The following is a 26,244-nucleotide window of genomic DNA, read 5'->3' on the forward strand; positions in this document are numbered from 1 at the left end:
GCTGACAAGGCGCACGCTGCTTTATTTTAACTCTAATTTGATTAGGATCTACTCAGTTTGGTGTTATTATGCAAAATGTCAAAAAGTGAGTTATCGGGTACTGGATAATTGAGTAACATTAACCCAAATTTTCATAATTACCATGTTTACTCAGTTTTGAGTTATTATCCATGATGTTTACTCACCCCTGAGTATATGTATATGTCAAAAGTTTTCAACAGCGATATTATCTGTTTCCGAAGAACAACTGTAGTCGCTTTTTATTCGTTTGCTAGCAGTAAGTATTTGATCTTTCATCAAATCAATAATTTCCTAATCAATTACATTACAAACAACATGTAACAATATTCCATAACAATTTCAGCCCAACATTATTATTGCAGAGGATTTGAAAACATAAAAAACATCTCTTCAAAATAAACAACCGCATGTTGTGTGTCCTGCGATGCCGTTTTAAGTCGGGCTTTTATTCGTGATAATGAACGGAAACATTTGTATCGATGTACAGTGCCCAATACATGCAGTCGATACAATTTAAATCCTTCGCAGTGTTTGGTGACGGATGATGATACTGTACAAAAACATGAGCCACAGTTCACGGGCAACTGTGAACCGGTTGGTTGCCGCATTATATAAAGACACGTGAATGATTTAAAACTTTTATAATGTTTCGATGAAAAATAAATCTATGATTTTGATTGTCCTGAATTTATTTTATTTATTGAGTAAAATTTACAAAAACCAGAAATCATCAAATTTCCAAATTTAGGCAAACTGGGTAACTTGTACTCATTTTCGTTAATTCCTGGTTTGCATAAACAGAGTAGATTCTAATCAGTTTTTGACGTATGACGCCCTTACTCAGAAGTGAGTAACCGTAAAAGTACTCAAATTAGGGTACCTCCACTTTTTTCTAAAATGGGTCATATCTAACTCACTTGAGAGTAATAAATAATGAGCGTGTACTGAACTCTTTTGCACCCAGGGTTTTCTTCCACTGAGTTTCAGCAATTAGTTTATTTAACAATGATCAGTTCTTCACATTTTCCGACAAATGAAAAATATGCAGATTATTCGGTGTCACTAGTAAACTGTTTGTTACTAATTACCATCTAAGACGGCTCTTACGTTACGAACATATTGAACACAACCTTCTAGTTGTTTTATGAGTCGAAAATATTGAGAAAAGTAGAAATTTCAGATTAATCGATGAAATGGTTTGCAAAAACTTTTTTTGTAAAACTGCTGTATATATTGTTTCAGTAGAATACTTAAGGAAACTTCCATTGTTTGGATATATGCATACAAAACCCCTTCAGTAAATTGATTCATACCAGGTTATTCGGATTGTTTACGTTAGTAAATTTGAACAAAATGGAATAAAATATAGAAACTGATATAAAGAATATAGGATATTGTAGAAAAATACTTTGATAAGCTGATTTCCTGCACTTCTATTCCGCTGATTTTATAATAAAAAATAGTAATATATCAGCTGAATGTGTGCTGAATATTTGCGGATGTCTTTCACTTGGTATACGAAAAAGCGATTGATGAACAGTTCCCTTGAAAAAAATATTACCAAACTCAGTTATTGAGTTTATACCTACTGAATTACAGTTCGATTTCTCTCAAAATCTATAGAAATTAGACGAATCTACAGGTGAAATCAAGAAACTGAATCAATGAACACATTAATTGAAAGTTAAGCAGAGATCTACGATTCATTCAAACGGTTTAGTTTTATTGCAATACTTTATTCTTCCACCTGGATTGTTTGCTTGTTTTACAACACAATGCTTGGGTACTTCCGTCGGATTCGAATTCCGTGTCTAAACCTGGTAGCGGTCTGAGTTTTCACACCAGAACTTTTCAGGTGTTGCAGTGAAATCTTCACCACGAGTCCTGAAGCATTTGTTTGAATAATTTTCGCCAGTTTAGTGGCCGCGGGTGCCAATTTTCAACAGAAGATTTAACAATTTTGATAATTGCAATAACGTGGAAAGTTTTTCCTCTTTTACTTACAAAAAGAACATTGAAATATACATTTAAGGGGATCTATTTCTTTTCAGTGTTTGCACGGAAACAAATAAAAACGAGTTAGGATTATTTACAACCCATTATGACTTCCACCAGAGTGTGGGAAGTGTCGTATCTATTGTTTGTATACTATTGGAGTTTTGGGTGTTCGTTTTTTGATCGGTCATCAAACTAGTTTGCTCTTTTCTCTCATAGTTTTGTATTAAAATTAGTTTCTATCTGAACGTATCTCGGTAACCGGGTTGTTATTTTATGTTGACTACTTTATCATCAGTTTGTGCCGCCGTTTATCTTGTTTGGTTCGTTACGTAGGTCATATGTAGTATGCTAGGGAAGGGGTGGTGCAGAAGTGGTGTATGGTTATTTAGTGTTTTTCATTAGATGTGTTTTCTGTTGTATCTGGTGCTGTTTGTGATAGTTCTATGCGGTTATAATCTGCCGGTTCTAAGACGTATTTTCGTTAGTATTCGTTTCATTTCCATGTAGTAATTGGCACTTGTAAGTGGTTACGAAACAATGAAATGAGAAATCTTTCAGCTTAGTTCTAAGAAGGGATGCATTGCCGTTGAAGGTTTAACAATTTAGTTTTTCAGGCGGTTTTGTGGTTCACTCTTTTAAGGGTAGCGATCATCTATACGATGTTTTCTAGCAAAATGTCACTGTATAGTATAAAATGCTCTTCGCAGATTTTTACTGAAACATGCTTATAGAATAAGTGTTAAATATGATCAGTTCTCTTTTCCACTCTAACTGTCTAAGAAGAGGGAAGAACGCTAAGACATGTGAGATATAAAGCATGCTAGCTTTCGTTTTTTTTTCGTTGGTAAATGCAGATTGTGGTAAAGGTTAATATTATGTATATTGGTAAAAGCTCGAATAGGATTAAAAGGACAATATTGCTAGTAACAAGAGGTTCAACATCGTCATGCTAATTTAGTTTTCTTTTGTTCTAAAAATTAAAAGTGATTCAAGAAGATCAACACTTCGTCATGCTCGTAATGAGAAGGTTTTAGGAATAGATTATTAAAAATAGCAGTTGCTATCATTTAAAATGGCTGCATGCTAATTTATATAGTAATAATACTTACAGTATGAGTAGGTTTCTTTTTAATTAGTGCTAGTATTTATTTTTACCTATATAGTAATCTCAACTCTTAGTTGCTTCAAATATCAACCGTTAACTTGTTTTTTTTTCTGGGTTTCTTTCCCTTCGCTGCGTAGTAGTAATTATAAATTTTTCTAAGACATTTGTATTTTGTACAGTTTTACAGTGGCTTGGACTGATAGAATACTCAAACCAGTGTTCGAATGTAATAAAATAATAGCAAACTACCAAATGGCAACCATTTCACGAAAAAAATACAAGCAGCAAGGTAGTTTTTTATTCACAGTATAATTTTGTTTCTATTTTTTGACACGACTGCTGCATTTGTTGCGGCAGCGGTTTGAGCAGCGTTTCGTTCATAAAGCTAAACCTAGATCGGAGGTTTCTTTCAGGCTCAGAATTCGAAATTAACCTAAATAAATAAAATAAATGAAGAAAATAATTTATTGTCGAGACAATGCTAGAAATAGAGAAAAAATGTAACGAAAACGATACACACGTATTAGTACACTGGGCCTAGCTAAAATTAAGGTTAAATAATGCGTATGAACTATTAACAATCCGAATGTACACGATTACCGCTAGATTGCAAACAACTGGGATGGTTACATTGATGAACTGAGAAAAAAAAACCCCGGACAATTCAATGAGATTCTAGTTCATAAACGAAACGGAAAAACAACGGTTTAAATCCATAGTAAATGAAGATTTGATCAAATTTTATTACGAATGTTGTGTGCAACAATTTCGTTTGTGCTACAAGTTTCTTAATGTTTTTATAAAAAAATGAACAAACCAGAGTTTTGAGCCGTTTAGCATAAATAATTATTGAAATTCAAAATATATTTCCCATCGTATTTTTTTTCAAAAATCTAGGTTTCCGAAGTTTTAATCATGAGTCATGTAATTATATTCGATAGTATATTCAACATATTCATAGCATTTTCGGTTAAAGAATAACAAATTTCTCTAGGAAAAATGTTCGAAAGGTGGAGAAAATCGATAATTCACCTTACAAATGATGATAGTTTCCACCCCTTTGGCATCACGTTATGTTTCAAGGGCTAACATCTCAAGATATGTGTAAACTAGATAGCATTTCACCGCTTCTTTTCATACATCTTTATCTTACTGCTGACAGCGGGCACAAATTAATTTGAGCCCAGGACATGAGTTCATTGTCATTCACTGTTACTCTATATAGGGATGCCAAAGGCTCGATAGTTTCAATCCTTCGGAGAATCATGGAGGCAGAACCAATATTAAAGATTTACTTTGTAAAGTAGGATTTTCCCGTGGTCTTTCTGAATTTACGTGCTGTGACGACGATTTGCACACAACTAACAATCTAAAAATATACTACACCCTGAAGCGCACACTTTTCGATTTTGCTTCTTTACTATCAGGACATCAATTTTGTTGTCTTCATAATTAGGATATAAATTTAGGTAGGATATAAATTGTAGGTTTCAAAACAGTAATTAGTAAAGAATTTCACTGTCCAAAATTCACTAATTTACGATCACTGCTTTCTATGAAGAGGCATTACGAACAGAACGACTGGCTCTGGCTTTCAAAGTTAGTCCGTTAATATATCATTCATCCTTTTCATATCAGACAATTAAAGCGACGATGAACGATCGTTTTGGATGATGCAATAAAATAAAAAAAATTACCTCATGCCAGGGCAGACGTGTTGATATCGTTCTCATATAGCTGTGCATTCTTCACGTTTCGAAATTATATCTGCAAATTCCGTCTTAGTTTTTGATTGGTTTTCATTCTGCAATACTGATGACGGTATAGAGGCACTGATGACACATAATTGAAAGATAATGTTAGATCTGAATTCACAATAGACTTTTGCTTTGCTTCTGAGCGAAATTTTATAATAGAGGCACATTGTGAAAATATTTAAGCTGCAAGTATATTAGAACTCAGAATTAACAATAGACGTTTCATTGCACAATAGCCATTTGGAGTGCTCCTGATCGAAATTTATAATAGAGGCACAATATGAAAATATTCAAGTTGTAAAAGAATTCACACATGAGCTGCCAAATTAGAATACTCGACATGACGTGGTAATCATATTTTCAGATTCTAATTTTGAAACTGTTCCCTTAAAAATTTTGTGCGATTTAGCTATTTGACCTTCGCTTCAAAAAGGCGGCGAATAACTCCAAAAACCGTTTTATGAAAAAAGTAAATTATCAAAATCTCCTATGCATTTTATAACGTTGTTGCATCACTATTTATCCTTACGAGACTTCTCGAAATAACATCAAAACGAAGATGAGAACATAAACTTAAGAAACTTAAGCTCAATTATGTCGTTATACCAAACAATGGAAAAATTTACTCGAATATTTCAACTAAATCGGAAACTGAAAAATGTAGGGAAACCTGCGGACTCGTTTTTGCCCCACAATACATAAATAGGCTTAAGCCTTCCTATTTTTTTCGGCAACATGCAGTCAAACTGCAATAATTTGACCAGTGAAGCAATCCCAAAGTGGGTACACACGCAATATATGAGCGTTTGCAGTGATAGCGCAGACATGAACCACCAATGGCAGCGTTAGCTGCCCGTTCTCATAAATTACATGCTACACGCAGCAAAAAAACTTCTGTAATTTATCATTTCACAATTCCAAATAGTGCACTCTTTTGCATGGTGAAAGTTCACACACGAAAATAGAACTATGCTTTGCCCACTGAGAAAAAAAGCATTACTTAATGGAAGCACGTTTGAATCTATACTTAACGGTGGTTGATGTTTTTTTTTCTTCTTTGTTCTTGTTGCACACTACAAATAATCCAATTGTAATTTTTCACGTTATTTCGCTCTACCTAACAAGCCGCTAGCTAGCTAATGCGTCAACAATTTCGAAAACCAAAAAACAGGAAAACACTTGCATTTGGTCTGTGTTAGTCTTTTTCCATTTGCTCGAAAAAAAAATTAAAGTTAGCTAACTAAACTATGCTCCTTTTTCTTAGATTTCTCCTATCGGCACCACTCTTGGGTATCATTTTATCTGAATTTTTTTTTTTTGTTATGCATATAGTCTGAAACAGTAGTAAGGTACTGCCGCAACTGCAGACGACAATATATAATGATTTTCGATTTTCCTACCTTCTTAAGGTTGTGCTTATGCGTTACGTTTGTCTTGTAATTATTAGTTTTATAACTGCTTCTATTCGAAATAGATTGATTGAAATTACGTCTTAACGGTTCTAGCTGGGTTGGTGATTGTGATCATTGCGTTGCATTCGGTTGTTTGTGCCTATTTTCTTGTCAATAATTTGATCGCAAAAAATTGATTCGTCACATTATTAGTCGGGTGTTTTCATTTCTTTTTTTGTTTTTAAACCGGAAGATAGAGGAGAGCGTGAAAAAGGTTTTTGTTTTTAAATAGGAAGGGAGGAAAACTTTAACATGTTGAAACTCGTACAACTAACGGTAACATACGGAAAACTGTTCTGAGAGGAAAAACGGAAACACTAACGCGCAGGGAAAACGGACCAGAGGGGCGTCAGACGAAGGCCGACAGCGGTTCAGGAACTCTTATTTCTTACTCCTGAAGGGATTCCCGGTTCCTTCGAGGAGGGAACTGATTTTTGAAACCGCCTGCTTGTCAACGGAACCTTTGGCGTTCTCCAATGCTTCCTGCAGCATCTTTTTCGACGTAGCAATTTCGGTGGCACTGTAGGTCGGTGTCTTCGGAGGTGGCGCTGGTAGATGCATGTACAGGGGGTCTCGGAGCCGCCGCAGATCGTGTTCGATTTCGGCAATCTGTCGCTTGATGTCGTTGTACTCGGCTATATTGACGCCGGCCTTCCTTGCCGACTTGTGGAGAGTGATCAGATGCTGACGGTCTTTAACATCCGGTAGGATGTATTCCTGAGGACACAGAAAAGATTAGTTCTAATTGTAGCATCTAAGATAGGATAGTACCTGTTTGGTCAGCACGAAGTAAGCGTAAGCAGCCATTGCCGTGCCATACGTGACAAAGTACGTTACCGGCTCCATAATGTCCCAGGAGTATTCCCACCAGGTTAATCGTGCTAGAACACCGAATTGTACCGACATTAGACCTAGGCCAATCCAAGTCAGAGCACTTGTTCTTCGGGCAGCTTTCTGGTCGAGTTCACTTTTTTTCTACGAATATAGAAGTGTTAATCAATAAGCTTCGGTTTAAGAAAGCAGTATTGTGTTTACAATTTCAAGTGGCCCTAGTTTTTCGTTAAGCTCCTCCAGTTTGCTCGTTAGATCTCGTTCTTTCCTAATTTGATGCTCACTAACATTTAAAACTTCGTAAAGCTGAAAGAAAAAATATTATATTATTATACTGTAAGATGTTATCACAAAGCACTGAGCCAATGTTTTGTTCCAGCCCGCAAAAGTGCTACGAAACATTTCTGCTTTCACTCGTTGTAAACTGCAAAATATATGTGTGTGCTTCAAAAAGGCACAGAATGAACCGAGCAAACAGGACCTTTGTCTGCAATTCAAATGTGGCATCTGGGGACAACAACACAAACCCCAGCCCTAGCCGAATTGTCCGCAGCGAGTCACGTTTAATGCGGGCTACATAAATTACACGTTGAAAACGATAGCTTATCTTTCCTGCTGCGTCGTAAAAAAGGAGAAAACTTGCTTTGTTGCCGAAGTGACAGGAACGTTCAACAGAGTAGTTAAAATATGAATGACAAACTGACAAAATGAATCGGCTTAAAATAAAGCAATGAACTCCAATTGCTCACAAACGAATTGATACGACTTAAAATAAAAATTGGTTAAAACAGCTTCCAATCAGCCAGGATTTTTTAATATTACTGAGTACATTTTGCGCCTTCCTGACAGTTCCACACCACTGGAAAGGACATCCCCTATCGTGAACTAACCAAAAAGTCGCGATTGAAGATGAGACCATGATAATTATTAGTCGAAATCTCGATCATGCAAGTGACTAATTTTAGGAACCTATGGCAAAAAATCACACTCTTTTACGCAAAATTCATCAAACGCTAAGTATCGTACAGGATCCGTAGGTTCATCAGGGCCTGCCACAAAAGATAATTAATATGATGGTCGCAGTGGCTCTTTTAGTCCCAATGCCCTTCAGGCATACAAAAAAAGGTTCATCAGAGCAACGAATAATAATTGTTTGCATGCTTTTGTTAGTGAAAGTTTCCAAAAATCAATCTCATCATTTGTCTCGTTTTTTGAACCCATTTGTCCCGTTTTTATCCCGAGAAAATCTGGTCAGCCTATTCAGAAGCAAGTATTTGAAAAGTAAAACAATATATAATCATCTAATTTTTTCATGACATGAAAGAAGCGAATATGTTTTTAAGAATCATTTTATTTTGAATTTTTTGGCGATTGTAGAACGATTTTATAAGGGTTTTTTGGCGATTCTGAGCTTTAGTAGGAATCACTTTCCATTTCGGCCTTTTCTGGGTTTTAGAAGGGGTTTACGGCCATTCTGAGATTGATTCGGGGTCGTTTTCTATTTTGGCTTTTTTTTGCTTTCAGAAGTGCTTTTCTGAGCCTAATTTGGGATAATTTTTTTGTCTTCAGAAGGGTTTTTCGACGATTCTTAGCTGCGGTCAATTAGAGATCATTTTTTATTTAGGCCTTTTTTGTTTAAGGATTTTCGGCTTTTCTGAGCTCAATCTATGGTCATTTTCTATTTCGGCCTCTTCAGGCCTTTCAAAGGGCTATTCGGCAATTCTGAGCTTAATTTGGAATCATTTTCTATTTACGCCTTTTCTGGCCTTTAGATGGGATTTTCAGCGATTCTGAACTTAATTAGAGATCATTTTATATTTAAGCCTTTACTGGTCTTTAGAATGATTTTCGACTCTTCCGAGTTCAATTTGGGATCATTTTCTACTTCGGCCTTAAGGAGGGCTTTTCGGCAATTCTGAGCTTGAGTTGGGATCATTTTCTATTTTGGCCTTTTTTGGCCTTTAGAAGAGATTTTCAGCTATTCTGAACTTAATTAGAGATCATTTTATATTTAGGCCTTTACTGGTCTTTAGAATGTTTTTCGGCTCTTCTGAGTTCAATTTGGGATCATTTTATATCTAGGGATCATTTTCTAGCTATGACTTTTCTGGCCTTTAGAAAGGGGTTTTAGGCATTCTGAGCTTAATTAGGATCATCTTCTATTTTGGCCTTTTCTGGCCTTTAGAAGGGCTTTTCTGCAATTCTGAGCTTAATTCCGGATCATTTTCTATTTCGGCCTATGAAAGGGTTTTTCGGCAATTCCGAACTTATTCTTAGATCATTTTCTATTTAGGCTTTTTCTCACCTTTAGAAGCGCTTTTCAGCCATTCTGAGCTTAATTTAGGATCATTTTTCACATACTCTAACACAACAACTAGGAGGTGCCGCGTAAGTGATGGAAAGAAGGAATGTGAAAAGGGGGACGGACTGCGTTACTCACTGTTTGTTGGTATACATATGAAGTTAAGGTAGATAAGTTATTTGTCTACTGTATACCCGTCAACAAGCATATCGTTAAAATAGCACCGAAGACAAGCGACAAAGCAGGAAAGTTTAGACTTCCATAAGTTTATTGTTGCCAGAAGAGCTAGCCAAGCACGCTAAAAGCTAAAAGTAAACTAAAGCTGTTACGAAAAAGACTAGCTCGAAGTGAATTGCTTAATTGCTCCTGTTAAATACAAATTATAATCCAACGCAGTTCTACAAAACGAAAATGGTAATTTGTAATGACCAGAAAATTAACAGATTTGACGAGAGCCACTTTTGCGACAACACCAATGGTACTTTGAATCGCACCGAAATCATTTATTTGGAGTTGTAAAGCAGCGTGGGTGGAGCTGAATTTTGCTTTGGCTTCATTTATAAATTATGTGAGGACTTTTTTTCGAAATTTTCGACCCCCCCTCCCCACAATAAGGCTTAGTAAGATTTTGCATTAACCCCATCCCTCCCCTGAATCTTACGTAAGATTTTTTCTTCAAGGAAAAAAATATTTTCGAAGATGAAACATTTGTTTTACATAAAGCGTATTCGCAGAGGATAAAAACAAAACAAGTTAATTCAGTTGATATCATGTTAAAGTAAATAAATTTTGAAATCAAGTAGAAATGAAGTAAAGTACAGAATTATTCAGCGACGGTGAATTCACCGCTTTGTCAAGGTTCAGCTGTTAGAATCACAGCGAGAAATAATTTACCTAATTTTAATTTTTTTTAGTTTTGTTTATTTTTTTAGTTTTTTTAAATTTTTCAATCTTACGTAAGATTCTCTTGAGCCCCCCTCTCCCCCTTCGTAAGCATTCGTAAGAATTTTAGATAGTCCCCCTCCCCCCCTAAACCCTTACGTAATTTGTGAATGACCCCTTGGAAAAGGAAAATTGTTTTGAAAATAGTTCTTTTTATATGAGTAACCATCTAACGAGTAACTTTGAGGCGCTAATAAGTGCCGTTCGCCTGTCATAATAGTGAAACAGACAATTTTGTTTATCTGAGACTAAGAATTTCGCCTCATATTTGGCCTTGTTTTCAGCTCCGACTGGTCGAAATATGCGTTCAGCAAGGCTCTACGGTATTCAATGGTACAATAGTTAGCATCACAAAATCACAATTTGGCGCATTTTGGTGGACGAATGGCTAATTTTCCAATCAACTGCTATAAGAATGAAGGAAAACCGTTGGAAACTGATTGAGTTTCAAGCATTGCTGAGCAAGTTGACAATTTTGATGACGCTTTCAATGTTTTTGGTTTTTCAATTTGCACCCCTATGTTGCCGTAAGACGTAATTCTACGTCAAAAAATCAAAGATATACCTAAATAAACATAGCAAGAAGTGTTGGAGAGGGATAACAACGTCGAAGAATCATAAACATTACAAACCAGCATCGATTTAATACTTAAGGGGTTATACACCTTTTTGCTCGAGAAAAAATAGCAAAGTTTGGAATTATTTTTAAGCGTCTAGCACCTTTTTTATTGCATAAAAGTAGTAATTTTCTGAATGTTGAGTAATACAACAACAATAAATAATAATAATAACAACAAAACCCGTTTGTTCATAAGAAATGCCAATTACTTGGGGAGTAATGGCCGTTTCCCCGAAAAACTTTTTTTGGCAGAAGTTTGCGGGGTTTACGATAGCGACGCAGCAGTTCAACTGAAATCAAAAAACTCATATTATTCCATTCGTTTAGAGATGTGCCGGGTATAAGTAGTTTATTTTCAGTGCAATCTAAATCGTTTTTTCCGAAAAAATAGTTTTGAGCACTAAAATTGCACTAAATTTTTTTATCGGCATAGGTAAACTTCGTGTATCAAAAATCGATCGTTCAAAGACCCGGGAATTTAATGACGAATATTTAAAAAAAAAGATGAAGAAAATCGGTTCAGTAGTTGCACCGCAATCGTAAACACGGCAAAGCCATTTTTTGAGAAACACAATTCCGAGATAAACGCGTATAAAGTTTCAACTTTAGCTTACGCGGCCGTGGCGAGGCGCGCTGCAAATCGCTCTAACTTTCTCCCTATTGCTCAGATCTTTACGAAAATTTGTGAAAATGTTCTCACTGTGTTGTATGATGTTGTACTTTATAATAATTAAATAAAAAAAATCGATTTTTTGAAACCTAAAAAGGTATATAACCCTTTAAGTCAACATTCGTTAAATAAGTGAATACAAACACAAGAACAGGCAGGCAGAACAACAAAAATCAAACCTCAAAAATTGAATTCTCTCGAAGAAAACTGGATTTTCTTTTAATTTGTTGCAGGTTTGAAATAAATTGAATAAACTATAGTGGAGAAAATAAAACACCACCCATAACTAAATCAAAGAGAATTAACAAATGATCGATCGTTCGGTGGCGGGTTCATTATATCAGCTGGAGAATACCACAACAAACCACAATCAGGTTTTCACCGTAGTGAGAGATTGAACGACATTGAATTTTCGCACGAGTGACTATTTTTGCTCTTGGCTACGAAAACATGAGCAGGAAAACCCCTTTCGAAACTTGGTTAGCCACTGCACTATACACCGGTAAAAGTGGGCTACAACAACAGAACCACACTCCTGCTTTTTTCTGTCCTGCTTAGTCGGAAATGGCACTGAAGCAACGAAAGGAGTTTGGGGACGTTATTTATTACCTGTGCCACCAGGGCCTGCACGTCGCCTAGCCTGGTGAGTTCTTCTGAGGTAATTTTTTCTCGTTTCGGTGGTTTTACGTAGTATTGTCTGTCGTTTATGTGCAACCTGAAAAAAACACGGAAAAGAAAACAATAAAATAGTTAGAAGATAAGATACATGCCCGTTTGAGGTACACAATTATTTATTTGCTGTTTGAGCATCAATTTTTCACGCGACGATAGATCGGTGTGTTAAATTGTTTATCAGACTTAAATAGGTTAGAATAAAAACCCTAATCATTACAACGAAAAAACTCAATGTAAAACCTTTTTCCCACTTGCCCATTTCAACTGTGAGCAGAACAAATTACTCAATCACTAGTTTGCTTTCCCGACGGGGAATGCTGGGTCATTTGTCAAGAATCATTCCATCGCATGCCATTTCGTCAGTGGTTCGTCGGTCGGATGAAAGAATGTAGCCCCAGAGAAACCACTTACCAGAGGAGGCTTCATTTGCATAGAATTCCAATATTTTATAGAAATATTTTTGCTTGGAAGAACTTTTTCCGCAAGAGATCGTTTAAGCCTCCCTCCTGTAGTAGATACTGTGAAATGGTGTGATTTTGATAGTTTAGAGTCGAGAGTGTCAGCCTTGGGGCTGTGCTGTGTTGTTCGATCATCCTTGGTTGGAAGGATAAAGACTAGATTTTTTTTGCTGGCAGTTAAACCCAAGATTACGGTATGCTTCCACTAATCGTACTAACGAAAGTCCAAGTTGTTCTCTGAAATCACTTTCATCCATCTTCTTTCGCCTCTCTCTCTATCTCTCTCTCTCTATATGGTTACTTCCAGTAAATATTTGTTTACGCCTTGTCTTCAAAGTTTCGGCGTTCGGCGAAAATTGAGTTTTATATGCAGCAGCACCTCTTTTCACTTTCCCGGAGAGAGCGAGGAAACAACAGCCAAAAATTGTACTGTGTTTTAGATATTTATGTTAATATTTACATAGTTCAATTACAATGCTTTCGGTTCACGTCGCGTTTGTGCTAAAGTTCGGAGTTTGTGCAAACAATTAGACGAGTAAACAATCAGCGTCAGCTCTGCGGGAAGATTTCACTTTTTTTTAAATGGTCTGTATGATTGAAACAGTTTACTTTACGCTGTTTGTGTATTTTTTTGGAAGAAGCACACGCTTTTATTGATATGATCTAATATCTTAAACTTGTTCAGTTGTGAATTTTAAAGTGCCATGCGAGAAATGCCAGACTTTTAAATCGAAAAAGACATTCTACGTGAGGACGACGAAAGGTAAAGTCAAGTTTTTTAAATAAAAATGCAACTTTGTATTGAAAAATAGTTTGTTATAAATCATTCAGAGTATTGCCCATCGCTCGCTACAATTTTGTCCTATCTTTCTGGTAGAGTTCGATTACCGTAATAAAAAAAAATGTTCGTCTTTTCAAGTTATTCACGAATCAAGCCATTTTACGATGCATATATATGAACAACCAGACCATGTGCCATCAAACGGAGCAAATAATAATCGGACGGTGCAATATCTGGGTGATGTGGCTGGTGAGGTAGGACTTCCATAATGAGCGTTTCGATGTAAGTTTTTACGATTTTGGCAGTATGAGGTCGAGCGTTGTCATACAGTAGAATCACTTTTTCGTGGCTCTGCTCGTATGATGGCCGTTTTTCGCGCAGTGCTTGGATTAATAACATCAATTGAAGGCGATACCGTTTCCTAGTGATAGTTTCGTTCGGTTTTATCAGCTCATAATAACTTTGGTCCAACCAAATATGCAGCGTAAGCTTTGCAGCCTGTAGATTCGGGCGAGCTGACGACGTAGAGAGATGACCGGGTAGTTCCCATGACTATCTTTTCTGAACGGGTGACCGTCACGACCTAATAATGTAAATGTTTTTTTTTTTTTTTTTTTTTTTTTGAATGACAAAATTAACTCGTCGTAAGTATATGACGCCACTAAAAAATCATCAACGTTTCAAAGCGATATGTTAACCATATGTCTCTACTTGGTTCATTATGCTTTAGATATGTCAAAATTACCTGCATTTACCACTGGCGTCATTTATTGATAATAGAAAAAAATAAGTTGCGCACCTAATAACAACCAGAACAAATGATGAATAAGGCTGAAATTGAATGGTTGATACCTCGAGTACGGAGCTTATTTATCAAACAGAAGTTGTATCTAAATATATAAAAATGCAGTTCTGTTTGTCTGTATATTACAGTACAGCCCAAAAACATGCTTGAAGGCAGACCATGTTCCTTTCGCTTTTCATTAACGAAAGCCCAAAACCGTTTTGGCTGAGTTTTTAACGTTTTTTGCATTCGCATTACATACCGTCCGGCCAATGCAGCTAATTTTATTTTAAATTTGATAGTTTCATCGTGTTTCTCAGAAAATTTTGCGTAAGAAGCACTCACCACTCCGTGGTAATATGAGCGTTTGCAACTTTTTTCGTAAAAATGTTATATCTCGAGATTGGCTCATATTACCTCGGGATGATAGCTGTTTCTTATGTGAAATTTTCCAAGGAACACGATGAAATTATCAAATTCAAAATAAAAATGGCTGCATTTGCCGGAAAATGTAAATTTAGTTTTCAAACACAAAAATAATTTATCTGGCAACACTTCCGGTCAAAACTTATATTTTTTCTGGATTCTTTGGTTTATTCTCTTCAAAAATCATCTATCAGTATTTTTCGGACATCTTACGTCTATGAATTGTAAGAAAAAGAACATTGCAATAAACAGGGGGGTCCTGGAGTGTGGGGGGTATTCCAATCGACACCAAATTTGGGATTTTTCCAATGTGACAGTAGATGAATAATTCTCCCAACTTTGAGCAAAATCTGTGATGGTCGTGTCCAAGTTTGTGTTTTTTCGTGGTCACTTCGTATGGAGTGACCCATATTCTAACCAATTTTCTCGGAAGACAGCCTCTAATGATTGAAATGGCGCCATTTTTAAATCCAAGATGGATCTTCTGGCTTTTGGAAAACATCAAAAAACTACCGAATATCTCCCAACATCGGTATTTCCGGAACCAGACGATTACCAAGAGGCCAAAAAGATGACGATTTCCGGTTTCTCCAGAGCAGTCGAAAACGACCGAATATCACCCAATATGGGTATTTTATAATCGGGATGATGCACAGAAGCCAAGAATCGACCCTGGACATCATTTTAAAATGGCGACTTCCGGTTTTTAAAAAACATGCGAAAATGATTGAATACCACCCAATATAGGTGTTTCCGGAATCTGATTGATTTTCAGAGGCCCAAAATCCACAAGCCATTTTGAAATCCAAGATCACCAACGTTTCGGCTCTTTGTTGAGTAACTTGTCCGGACCTCTCGGTGGGAACAGAAAGAACTACAACGTTTGAATGTGAGATTTTTTATGATGATTTTACCTTTTTATTATTCAAGGAGATACTCGACCATTTTGGAATTTTTTGATACACGCAAAACTTTTCCTTATTACTTTAGAAGCAATAGCGCAAAATTGCCTTGTAGGTAACAAACCTATTACTTAAAAGGCAATAAAATTCTTCCCCAGTCAAGTAACAACACATACTGTCATATATTTAGCACGTGTTACGGCAGAACGACTATCTAATAATAATCGTTTTAACCACATGCGATTTTTTTGTGTCAAAAACTGCTCCCCTTTCCATCTCAAGTAAAAAAATAATCACACACCGTCGCATATGTTGCACATGTTACAAGTTTCTTCAATCTCCAATTCATCCGGTGAGCGTGTATTAGTTCGCTCGTTGTATGCATACGGAGTAGAGGAAGAATATGACAAGAGCTGCCAAGCAGCATTTTCCCCGTCATAGAGTATGCAAACGTTGATGATTTCAAAGACTTGAAATGCGTCTAAAAATTAAATCACGATCTGTAAACTGCGTTAGAGAAAAACAAAAACATTCGCTTTCTTGCAAGCTATCCAAAACACATACTCATTGATTCATGGAAACTCATTTGCACCTGTTTGAAAATATAAAACTCGTGCCCATCCAGAACAATATTCGCAACTTCGGCAACTCTGTTCAGACAGTATAACATATTTTCATTTCAAGTAAACACTGGGGGACGAAACGAAAGTGTTTCTAATTAGACATTTGAAATTGACGGGTGAGATTCTCATTATGTGTGGATTGAAGGGGACAAAATGAATCTGATCGTTGCATCAATACAAATGCAGCGAGTGAAGTCTTGCTAACACATGCATTGCGGTGCTTGGCTGTATGTTCTCCTGCAGAAACACATACAAGCGTGTGACCGTCATAATTTTTGTTACTTTTCGGTTATTACTATTTGTGTATAATTTTTGTAAAATTCTCGAATATTACCCAATATGAGTATTTCCAGAATCGAGGTAACGTAAGGAAGCTAACAGGCGGTGATGTTCTTATTTCGATTAAATCGATCATTCCAAACGAATTGTCTTTTGAGTTTGATCGGATCCAATATATAATTCGTCATGCCTTAGCAAATCTTAAACAAACCGCAAGGTCAATCTTAAGATGTATGCAGAATTATTTAGGAATGTTTAAAATAATTTAAATGAAGAAAATAAATGGGCGGGACTAATTTGCCGGGTAAGCTAGATGAGAAAAAAATTCTCAAAAATTTTACATTTTGTTTAATTTTATATGAAAAAAATACCTATGTCGATAATATTCTACCGTATTTACCCAAATGGTCCTAGTTGTGCTGGTGGCCGACCAAATGTAGAGTAGTGAGGGGCAAAAGTACGCACTAAATTGTGTTTGCAACAGAACTATTGCAAACAATTATCATAAAGTTCGGTTAATTCGGCTAGTTAGTAAGACTTTTCGTTCTAGTTACTAAACTGTTGATATTGATAAAAATTCAGCAGTTTGCGGCCCGTTTTCTTCTACTGATTGAAATAGGTGCCACTGCTTAAGCCGTTCCTTACCGTACTTGTTTTTATTTTTTTATGATTCAATTGAACAAAGGTTGTTGCAATTCTCAACATTTGATTTTTTTCTGTGCACCAGAAACGTTGATCAATATATACTGCACTTCTATCGTATACCAATGCCACTATTGAGAGTTAGTGGCATGCTTCGTATTTATCCATGCTTGTATGTATGCTTTTATCCTTTTTTACTCTTACTTACATACCAAGCCTCATTCCTACTGCCAAATATCGCCAATTATAGTTCCTTGAAGAGGTTTCAAATGTGTGTCTCTCTGGCTAGTCTTATTGTGAGAGGGACTTATTTTGAGAAAGTCACCGAGGTATTGTAGAGTTCAGCGTGTAAAAGGGGGGTGAGTAAGGAGCCTGAGAGCAAAGTTGAGAACAACCCCAAAGCCATAAGCTGTGATATTTGGCCATTTAGAGTTATTTTCAGGAAACCGGAAGTCGCCGGAGTTGTTTTCGGAGACGCGGTGTTAAAATGACGCCTGGGATTACAAAATTCCATATCGCTTTTGATCTTATTGATATTGTTTCCTTCATGTCTGAGGTATATTCGACTATAGATTGACCAAATACCACTCAAGGTGCGTTTTAGACATCAGGATGATGACCGGAGATAAAAAGTCGACCCCAAACTCTATTTGAAATTCAAGATTGCGACTTTTAGTTTTGAGAATACAGCCAAAAATGAAGAAATACTATTAAATATGAGTGTTTGTGAAGCCAGGATGAAACTCAGAGCTCAGAAATCGACACTATTTTCAAATCTAAGATGGAGACTTCCGGTTTCTGGAAAAAAGAAATTATCGAAATACCATTCCATATGGATATTCCTGGAACCTGCATGATGTTTAGAAACTGACAAATAACTCCAGTTGTCAGAAAAATCCAAGGTAACGATAACCGGTTTCTGGATAACAGCCCAAAATGGTCAAGCGTCAGCCAATATATGTTTTCCTCAATCGGGAAGATGTAGGAAGGCCGGCAATATGATGGATTAGAGACGATGGTTATAGGAGTTTTTGAATAATTATTTCTTCAGAACGTTAGAGATACTAAAAAAATCGTGTTAGGCAAGGCATTAACAAATAATGATCTCAACTCAATTTAACAGAATTAGTATCATAATGTGAAGTGAACTGAGACGTGGTTTTACGGAATTCTCAATACTTTTAAACAGTTTTTGCGATATATTCATTGCTTCACATGATATTGATTTTTTTCTGCTAAACCACTCCGTAATTGTGCAGTTCATTTTCCTTCCAATCAAATCAAAAGGTGCCAAGTCAAAAACTTTTATTGCTTCAAACAATGTTGCCTAATTCAATATCACAACAGCCGGTACAAAGCGGCATATATTTGTTTAGGAAAATATTATCGAACCGCATTTCGGATACAGAAGAAACAATCAGCAATGCAAATCAGATTATAAGCTTTTCCCTGATGCGACAAAAAGAAGGAAAAAAAAAAACAATTGCCACAACAAAGCCTTGTTCAGACAAGTACTGCTCCTGTTCGTCATGTATTGAAAGCGCGGGATTATCCTTTCGAGTTTCACTTCCATCCACAAATGTTCCCATCGGATTCAACCAGACGTTTATCGCACTTCAAAGCCACTCAATCGTCACCCAGGCCGCAGCTTGGTACCCACAGAGAACACAATGAAGAGACAGAGTGTATCTACCAGCTTGTGCTCCAAGCACATGAATATAGAGCACACAAATTGAGGTTATCCTTTATCGGTGGTCCTTGGCGTTATAGCGAATCATTACCATTATCCAAGCGCAGATTCCGTGCAAACTTCTTCTCGTTTTTAGCATTTCTTCGTACGTAGGCTATACTGGTGGCTCGGGGGAGTCTACTTAATCGGATTATCGCTTAGCTGACCAGATTACATGGTGAAATGTAGATAGGACCGGTATGGCTTTTCGATTAGAGTCGTAATTAATCTTCGGCCGAAAGTAGGTGTAAGTTATTATCTGTTGGGATTCCTTTTTAACAAATTGGATTATAAATACAACGCATTGATGGAATTAGATGGGAAGTTTTTGTTTCGTATTCAACTTTACCTGGTTACTCTCTAGAATACAGCAAACAGTTGGGAACTCATTCGCCGCTTGCCATCCAACTGAAGCCCACTTACTCAAATTGGATCGACGGCTGGCGAACTCAAATAGAAAGAAGTAAAAAGTCTTCCAAGTATTTCTATCCGGCACGGAAGAGAACAACACAGCGCGGAAAATTGAAATAAATCGTCTGCCTACCGGTTACGAATTGGTAGGACGGGACACCAAACGGAAAAAGGACTAAAAATCATCACGCCGACCTAGGCTATATATCCAGCAGCACTGCTTTCGATGAATTATTCAGACAAATATACTAAATTTCGTTCCACAGTCAGTCCATTTCGCTTTACTTACTTGAGAGAGGACAAACTGGCGGTAGCTTTGACTTTTTTTTGCTGCATTCATTGTGCACTGAACGGAGGCTACGACAAGGGTTTACTTTTTCAAGTGGAGGACTTGCGACTCACCCAAAATAGAGCATGAAAATCAATAGTGAAAATTATACACAAGTCGTCGTTTACTTTACTTTTACTGGTGGGCTGTGATTTCGTTTCTATTTAGTCTTTTGAAGTAGAATACTTCTCTCAGGAAGTTCGGCACATAGGGGTGTGAAATGAAAATCTAAAACCGGAAAAAGTGAAAAATATGTCCAATTTCAAATGCTAATAAATCGGTTAGTATTCGATGGATTTCCTTCGTTTTTGCAGCAATAGATTGGAAAATATTCTAAGATTTATCCCAAAAGAAGATAATTGTAATTTTATTATTCACACTATTGTACTATTGAAAATAGTCTAGCCTTGTCAAAACGAAAAATTCGATCTCTGATTGGTCGTTATATGATTGCTTTCCAAGCACGGCCGACAGAATCATATACCTTGCAATGGAAAACATGCTATTTGGCCTATATAAGAGCCTGTTCCAGCCAAGCCGCTCATAATAGTTCTAGACAGCAACAACAGCAGTCGTCCTTTCCTAGCAGCAGCACTAGCAGTGCAGTAGATACCAGCGATGGCGGAAAGCGGCCACAGCTGTGGCGTAGCAATGGGTAGCGCACTAGTTGCAGCGGATTCCAGCAACGAAAGCAGCTGGGCCAGCTGATGAGGGACAGTGGATACCAATGGCAGCGTATAGCGGCCACAACTGTGACATGGCTATGGATAGCGAACTAGTTGCAGCGGATCTCAGTATAGATAGCGGCTGATGCAGTGAGGCACTTTAGTGAAATGCAGTCTCTGTGAGATAGTGGGCATTAGTAAATGCATTCAATGGAAAGTTGACTCATTTTGACAACACGTGAGCCGTCTAGTTTTGAGTGTTAAATCAGCTTTTCACTGTATACTTTATCACAAGGAATACTTTATTCGCTCTGTCAGTGATAACGCAAAGATGTGATCGGCATCTTCTCCGATACTAAAATGAACAACAAATTGTCCTTTTCAGGATGAAATAGAAACTTGATTGAAGAGTTAATATTTTCTAATGAGGTAATTCACATTTTTGAATTTGTAAAAGATATAAGTTTTACTTTATCTCCGTGTCTCAAAACTCAATGAATTATCTTTTCCTTCAGTCATGAGCACGACATCCAAAAAAATTTCATCTCAGAATTTAAAAATTGTCAAGTTCCAACCATGCCAAGCAACTTACTATATTATTGAAAATGGTCAATCCTTGTTGAAGCGCAAAATTCGATTGATCTGATTAGTCAACGTTTATTTACTAGAAAAAATGACTGCCACGCAAGCAGCCGGGTTATCTTTCTTGTAAAAGTATTCTACTTCAACCTTGCGGCCGTGGCTTTGCACACAACCCTCCTGTTATTATATAGGAATAATTGATTTGGACTGTACGTCTTCTTGCCAAAATTAGTTTCCAGCAAAAGGATACAATGAATGATTCCGACGAAGAAAATTCCAATATTTTCTATTATAGTAATTAGCTCGAAAATCACTGCCTAATGTAAGGGTTCTGTCTAATTGGAGTTGCTAGTACTAAATTTCGGCTTTGTCTATGGTCTTATAGAATAAAATTTTATTTTTCCGTTCATTGACGAAGTTTTTGCTCATGACTTTGGTGAGTTAATCACGGTTTTTCGTGATTTCCCTCATTTTACAAAAGGGGATAAATAATACGATTACTCAGCGGAAAACGTGTTTATGCAAATTTAAAATGGATTATAACCTTTTTGATCGCTGTGGCGCTTTGCATTTGGTCAAGAAATTACTTTAGTTAAGCGGGCATCAATGGTAAGAATAACATTTTTATTTGCACGAACATTCACATTCACTCAAATCTGAAAAAATGAAGTGGTACACGCGTTTAAGGTGATTGGTCGAAATGTTCTGGGTCTATCAATTTGTGTAAGTCAAAACTAATCAGCTATTTCAATATTCTCGATTACCGATACTGCGATCATGATGCGGTTACAGATATTGAGCTTGACGACCTACATTCTATAGTTGCTCCTCCGTGATCGATCTGAGCTAGTGATGTTGCACAGAGAACCACGTATATGGAAACTTAGGAATGTTCAACAATTCAGTAGCTTCCGCTGTAGCCGGCCACGCCCTTACGGTCGTTGGGGTGAGGAATGATGTTGTAAGGAAGTACGTGTAGCAGCCTTTGTTGTCGGAGACCGAGTTTACCTCTGCATCTCTACGACTGCGACGGAAGCAAAGGGTTGTGTCACCGTGGAAAGTGACGAAATCGAACGATGTTGCGCGTAACGTTGACTCATAACGAAGGCTAAAGATGATTACCTTTCTTTTCAAACACCGTGATTCTATGCCATAGGCGCTCGTGAAAATCCTCTACCACCCGGAGCAAATAATATTCATATAAATGTCGTTTCTCAATCCCGAATACCTCCACGAAGGCATTTCGGTAGACATAGTTCTTTGTAAGTTATGAATCGCGTAGACCAGCAACGCTATTGAAAGATTTGTCAAAAAATACAACGTTGTATATTTTACGTAATAAAAAAATAACCCTAAGATAGTTTAGACAACAAGTACACCGAAACGTCAAAAATTGTGCAAGTGGGTTAAAAGCTCACCGAAAGTTAATTTAAATCCGAAAAAAAATCAGCCGACAAACGGCTCTATTTTTAAAGAACCTGAACGCATGCAACTTAAACATTCACACTAGGTGTTTGGTGTCAATCCAAACATAATAACGAACATCCATTCTTAAAGAGAAAAGCTCGAAATTAAACATACAAGCAGAAAGGCATTACTATGCATTGGAGCTCTCGCATAAAAAAACTATGCCGTCTAGTGTCGTCCCGCAACGGCACTACTGGAACCTCACGACGGTTGCGATGTCTCTTCTACTTTTTCGCACATAGTCGTTTCAAATGACAGAAAGTTTGGGAAAACTCATGGAAATAGGTGAAAACCAAAATAGGACACCGCATTCATACATGTCACGTAGCAATGAAACTTGTCCGAAGAGTTTTCTCCACCGACGATGACACGGTCGCTCGCATTTTGGTGCAGCAGGGCACCGGGCCGGGCGGACGTTAGCCAGTCATGTATCTGCTGTACCGAAACACGTAGAACGTAGGGGTAAAGGATAACTTCCGTTGCAGCATAGTCTGGACAGCTGTGCTGTCAGTGTCGGTGCGAAGCAAATTGCAGGAGAGTGTTTTCGGCCTACATATCTTATTATGTTCATTGTTGCAATCATAATTAAACATTCAGGTGCGCCTGCTGCATACAAACCAAGAAACCAAGAACATCAAGCTTTATTTGTAGAGCTGAAGCATCGCTATTAGAGGATTTACCTTCCATTTCAAGATCAAAAACAGATTGCTTTCTCTGTACACCGGAAAGGTAAAATGTCAGCCAGAACCGCATTGAACTTACCAGAACTCATCCTCCATCAGTGTTTCGATCGAGCAGGAAGCCGCTATCCGGATCCCGTCTCGGTTCAGCACCGCCGCCCGGTCCACACCGCGGTCCTCCACCTTCAACATTTCTAGGAAATTGCCGACGCTGTGCGTCACCGGTCGTAACGTAAACTGGCAGCGCTCGTTGCGGCTGGGCAGTGGAACGGTGATGTGCGGGAGGCCTCTAACGTACTTTACGGTCACGTCTGAAAGAAAATACAGTAGACCGCAAGGGAATACAACGATCAGTGACGGTGTTTGTGCATGCAAGCTTTTATATATTATTTTAGAATGTATCGAATGATTGTCCAATTAGTGTTCGATTCGCATTGAACCGGAATAATGGAATTATCGACAACACTTGACACTTCAACTTGCATGATAGCCACAGAATGGTAAGCGATTTCCCACAGCTTGATATTTACGCTTCGCAATAGTATTCAACTCAATTGACCTAGGTCGACTGTTAATTGCATTCTTGTCGGTAATGACATCAACATCCTAATGGACTGCATGCTGGAGAATATTTCCTTCAAACAATAACAACAGCAACAATTTCACTGGCTTCCCTTCGGAGAAATCAATTAGTTACACAATGTTCCCTGGTGAAGCAAAGAACCTGAATATGGAACTCGGTTAACAAGCGCTGATAATAGCCTCATATTATTTGTCTGCGTCCAATGCTCCGAGGAATGCTTGTTCATTGGTGCAGATCTCTCTGTACGAAGAATTTAGAGCAGAACTACGGTGGTGTTGGCAGGCAGCCTGTGTGAATGTGGTGCCGATCTAGAAAACCGGCCGCTTCGGTGAAGGAAGGAATTTCCCTCGAGTGTTGAACATGTTGTAGGATATACCTGTAACCATCTGTGTACTACACTGTTGGTTTCGCGTGAAAGAGAGCGTAGGATGCATCCATTTTCATCTGGTTGTTTGCCAAGGTTTGTATGTATGTTTATCTAAAGCGATCATCGTCATTATCACCGACGGGGCTCTTGCGTCTTGTGAGAGTGAAACATAGAACCCAAAACAAAAAAAAACATGAGTACAGTTAATGGTTTAATTTAAACAAGCAATCGTAGCAAAGGAAGCCGTTTGCAGGCGAGGTCGCTGAATGCAGAGTTGCCAATTTTTGAGAATTTATTTATTCGGTTACTGTAACTATTTTCAATAGTTTCTCATTGCATTCAGAAATAGCATTGATTATATAATTTTTTTTGCTTTAGTTTATTTTCAGGAAAATAGAATATTTAAAATTTTCTGCGTATCAAGATGGAAATAGGAAAAAATGAAGACTTGTGCGGTTGCAATTTTAGGGTTTAGTGGAATATTATCTTAATTATGGGTAGCGTTGCACTAGCTGGTACCAAAATGACAGTCATTCACCACTGCACAATGGTTGAGAAACCGAAATTGAAAATTATCAAAAATTAGGGTTACCCAAACATTCGATAAAATCAAGTATCTAACTTTTTTTATCTTCGAAAATAGAAGAAAGAGTTGTTCTACAATGTTATAGCTCCGTGAATTTAAAGCAACAAGATAGAAAAAGATTTTCTTTATCTTTGAAAATAACCGATGTAGATTGAAAATATAAATTTTTAGCTCTTATTTTTTTATTTCAATTTTCACAATAAAATTGTCTATGAACGATCATAATTTTTGATAATTTTCAATAAGCGCTTTATCATACGTAACAACTTTGTAGAAAGAAGTTTTTCTTTAAAGTATTGCTATAGAGCTCTAGACCCAAATTTTTCCCTAAAATCGGGTTCTGGATTATTTTGACCTATGCGCTGAATATCGTTCACATAGTTTTTTTTTTTTGTAAATTCAAACTGGATAAAAACCAATTTTAAATGATAAAGGTATTATTTAAAACTTTTCTCGAGCTTATTTACTTCTGTAAAGCGGAGTGTAGTTAGAAATGCTTAAAATACGTGAACTGGAAAATGCGATATAGGCTTAGAAACTTATACCTTATCCAGACCGGACCCGAACCTGTAATCTCTGGTGTTTTATCCATTAAAATTACAGGAATGATAAACAGGAAAATCTTATCAAATTTCCACAAGTTTTCGTAAAAATTTGAACGATGAAGTTTTAAATCTGAATTGAAGAAATGGGAGAATGAGATGATTGCAAAAAAGGATCTTTATTCAGAACTTATGTATCGCTTACTTACTTACTTAGATGGCCGTACGTCCTAAGACATGGCCTGCATAACGTGGTTCCGCCAATTCACTCGGTCCATAGTTGCCGGCATAGCTGCCTCCAGTTCCGCGGGCACCCGGTACTTTGCAGATCGTGCTCCATCTGGTCCACCCATCTCGCTTGTTGCGCCCCTCGTCTTCTCGTTCCCGCCGGATTTGAAGCGAACACCAATTTTGCAGGGTAGCTATCCGGCATTCTAGCTACATGCCCTGCCCAGCGTATCCTTCCAGCTTTAGCCACTTTCTGAACACTGGGTTCACCGTAGAGGCGCGCAAGCTCGTGGTTAATCCTACGCCTCCACACTCCGTTCTCCTGCACACCGCCAAAGATTGTTCTTAGCACCCGACGTTCAAAAACTCCGAGTGCTCGCAAGTCCCCCTCGAGCATTGTCCACGTCTCATGCCCGTAGAGAACGACCGGCCTTATTAGCGTTTTGTACAGGATACACTTGGTGCTAAGACTCAGATTATGCGACCGTAGTTTTTTATGGAGCCCATAGTAGACACGACTTCCACTGATAATACGTCTCCTTATCTTCCGGCTGGTATCGTTATTCTCAGTTACCAGAGAGCCGAGGTACACAAACTCGTCGACCACCTCGAACTCATCCCCGTCGATCGTTACCGTATTGCCTAGGCGTGCCCTGTCGTGCTCGGACCCACCTGCAAGCATATACTTAGTTTTTGACGTATTAATCTTCAGTCTGATCCTATCTGCTTCACGTTTCAGTCGGGTATACTGGTCTGCCACCGTCTCAAATTTTCTGCCGACAATATCCACGTCGTCCGCAATGCAAATAA

At 37.5% G+C, this 26,244-nt stretch overlaps 1 protein-coding gene across 1 annotated transcript in view; it reads right to left on the minus strand.

The window, feature by feature from the left end:
- Nucleotides 1–3,562: 3,562 nt before the first annotated feature.
- Nucleotides 3,563–26,244, minus strand: part of LOC129720651 (calcium uniporter protein, mitochondrial) — a 208,601-nt gene continuing 185,919 nt past the window's right edge. Inside the window, exons 3-7 of the mRNA XM_055672140.1 lie at nucleotides 23,211–23,439; nucleotides 12,306–12,411; nucleotides 7,368–7,469; nucleotides 7,104–7,307; nucleotides 3,563–7,049 (exon numbers count right to left, since the gene is read on the minus strand). Coding sequence (XP_055528115.1) covers nucleotides 6,714–7,049; nucleotides 7,104–7,307; nucleotides 7,368–7,469; nucleotides 12,306–12,411; nucleotides 23,211–23,439 — 977 coding nt within the window. The 3' untranslated portion in view covers nucleotides 3,563–6,713. The remainder of the gene's footprint in view (nucleotides 7,050–7,103; nucleotides 7,308–7,367; nucleotides 7,470–12,305; nucleotides 12,412–23,210; nucleotides 23,440–26,244) is intronic.

The sequence above is a fragment of the Wyeomyia smithii genome, chromosome 2, assembly GCF_029784165.1.
Source record: "Wyeomyia smithii strain HCP4-BCI-WySm-NY-G18 chromosome 2, ASM2978416v1, whole genome shotgun sequence".
Classification (NCBI taxonomy): Eukaryota; Metazoa; Arthropoda; class Insecta; order Diptera; family Culicidae; genus Wyeomyia; species Wyeomyia smithii.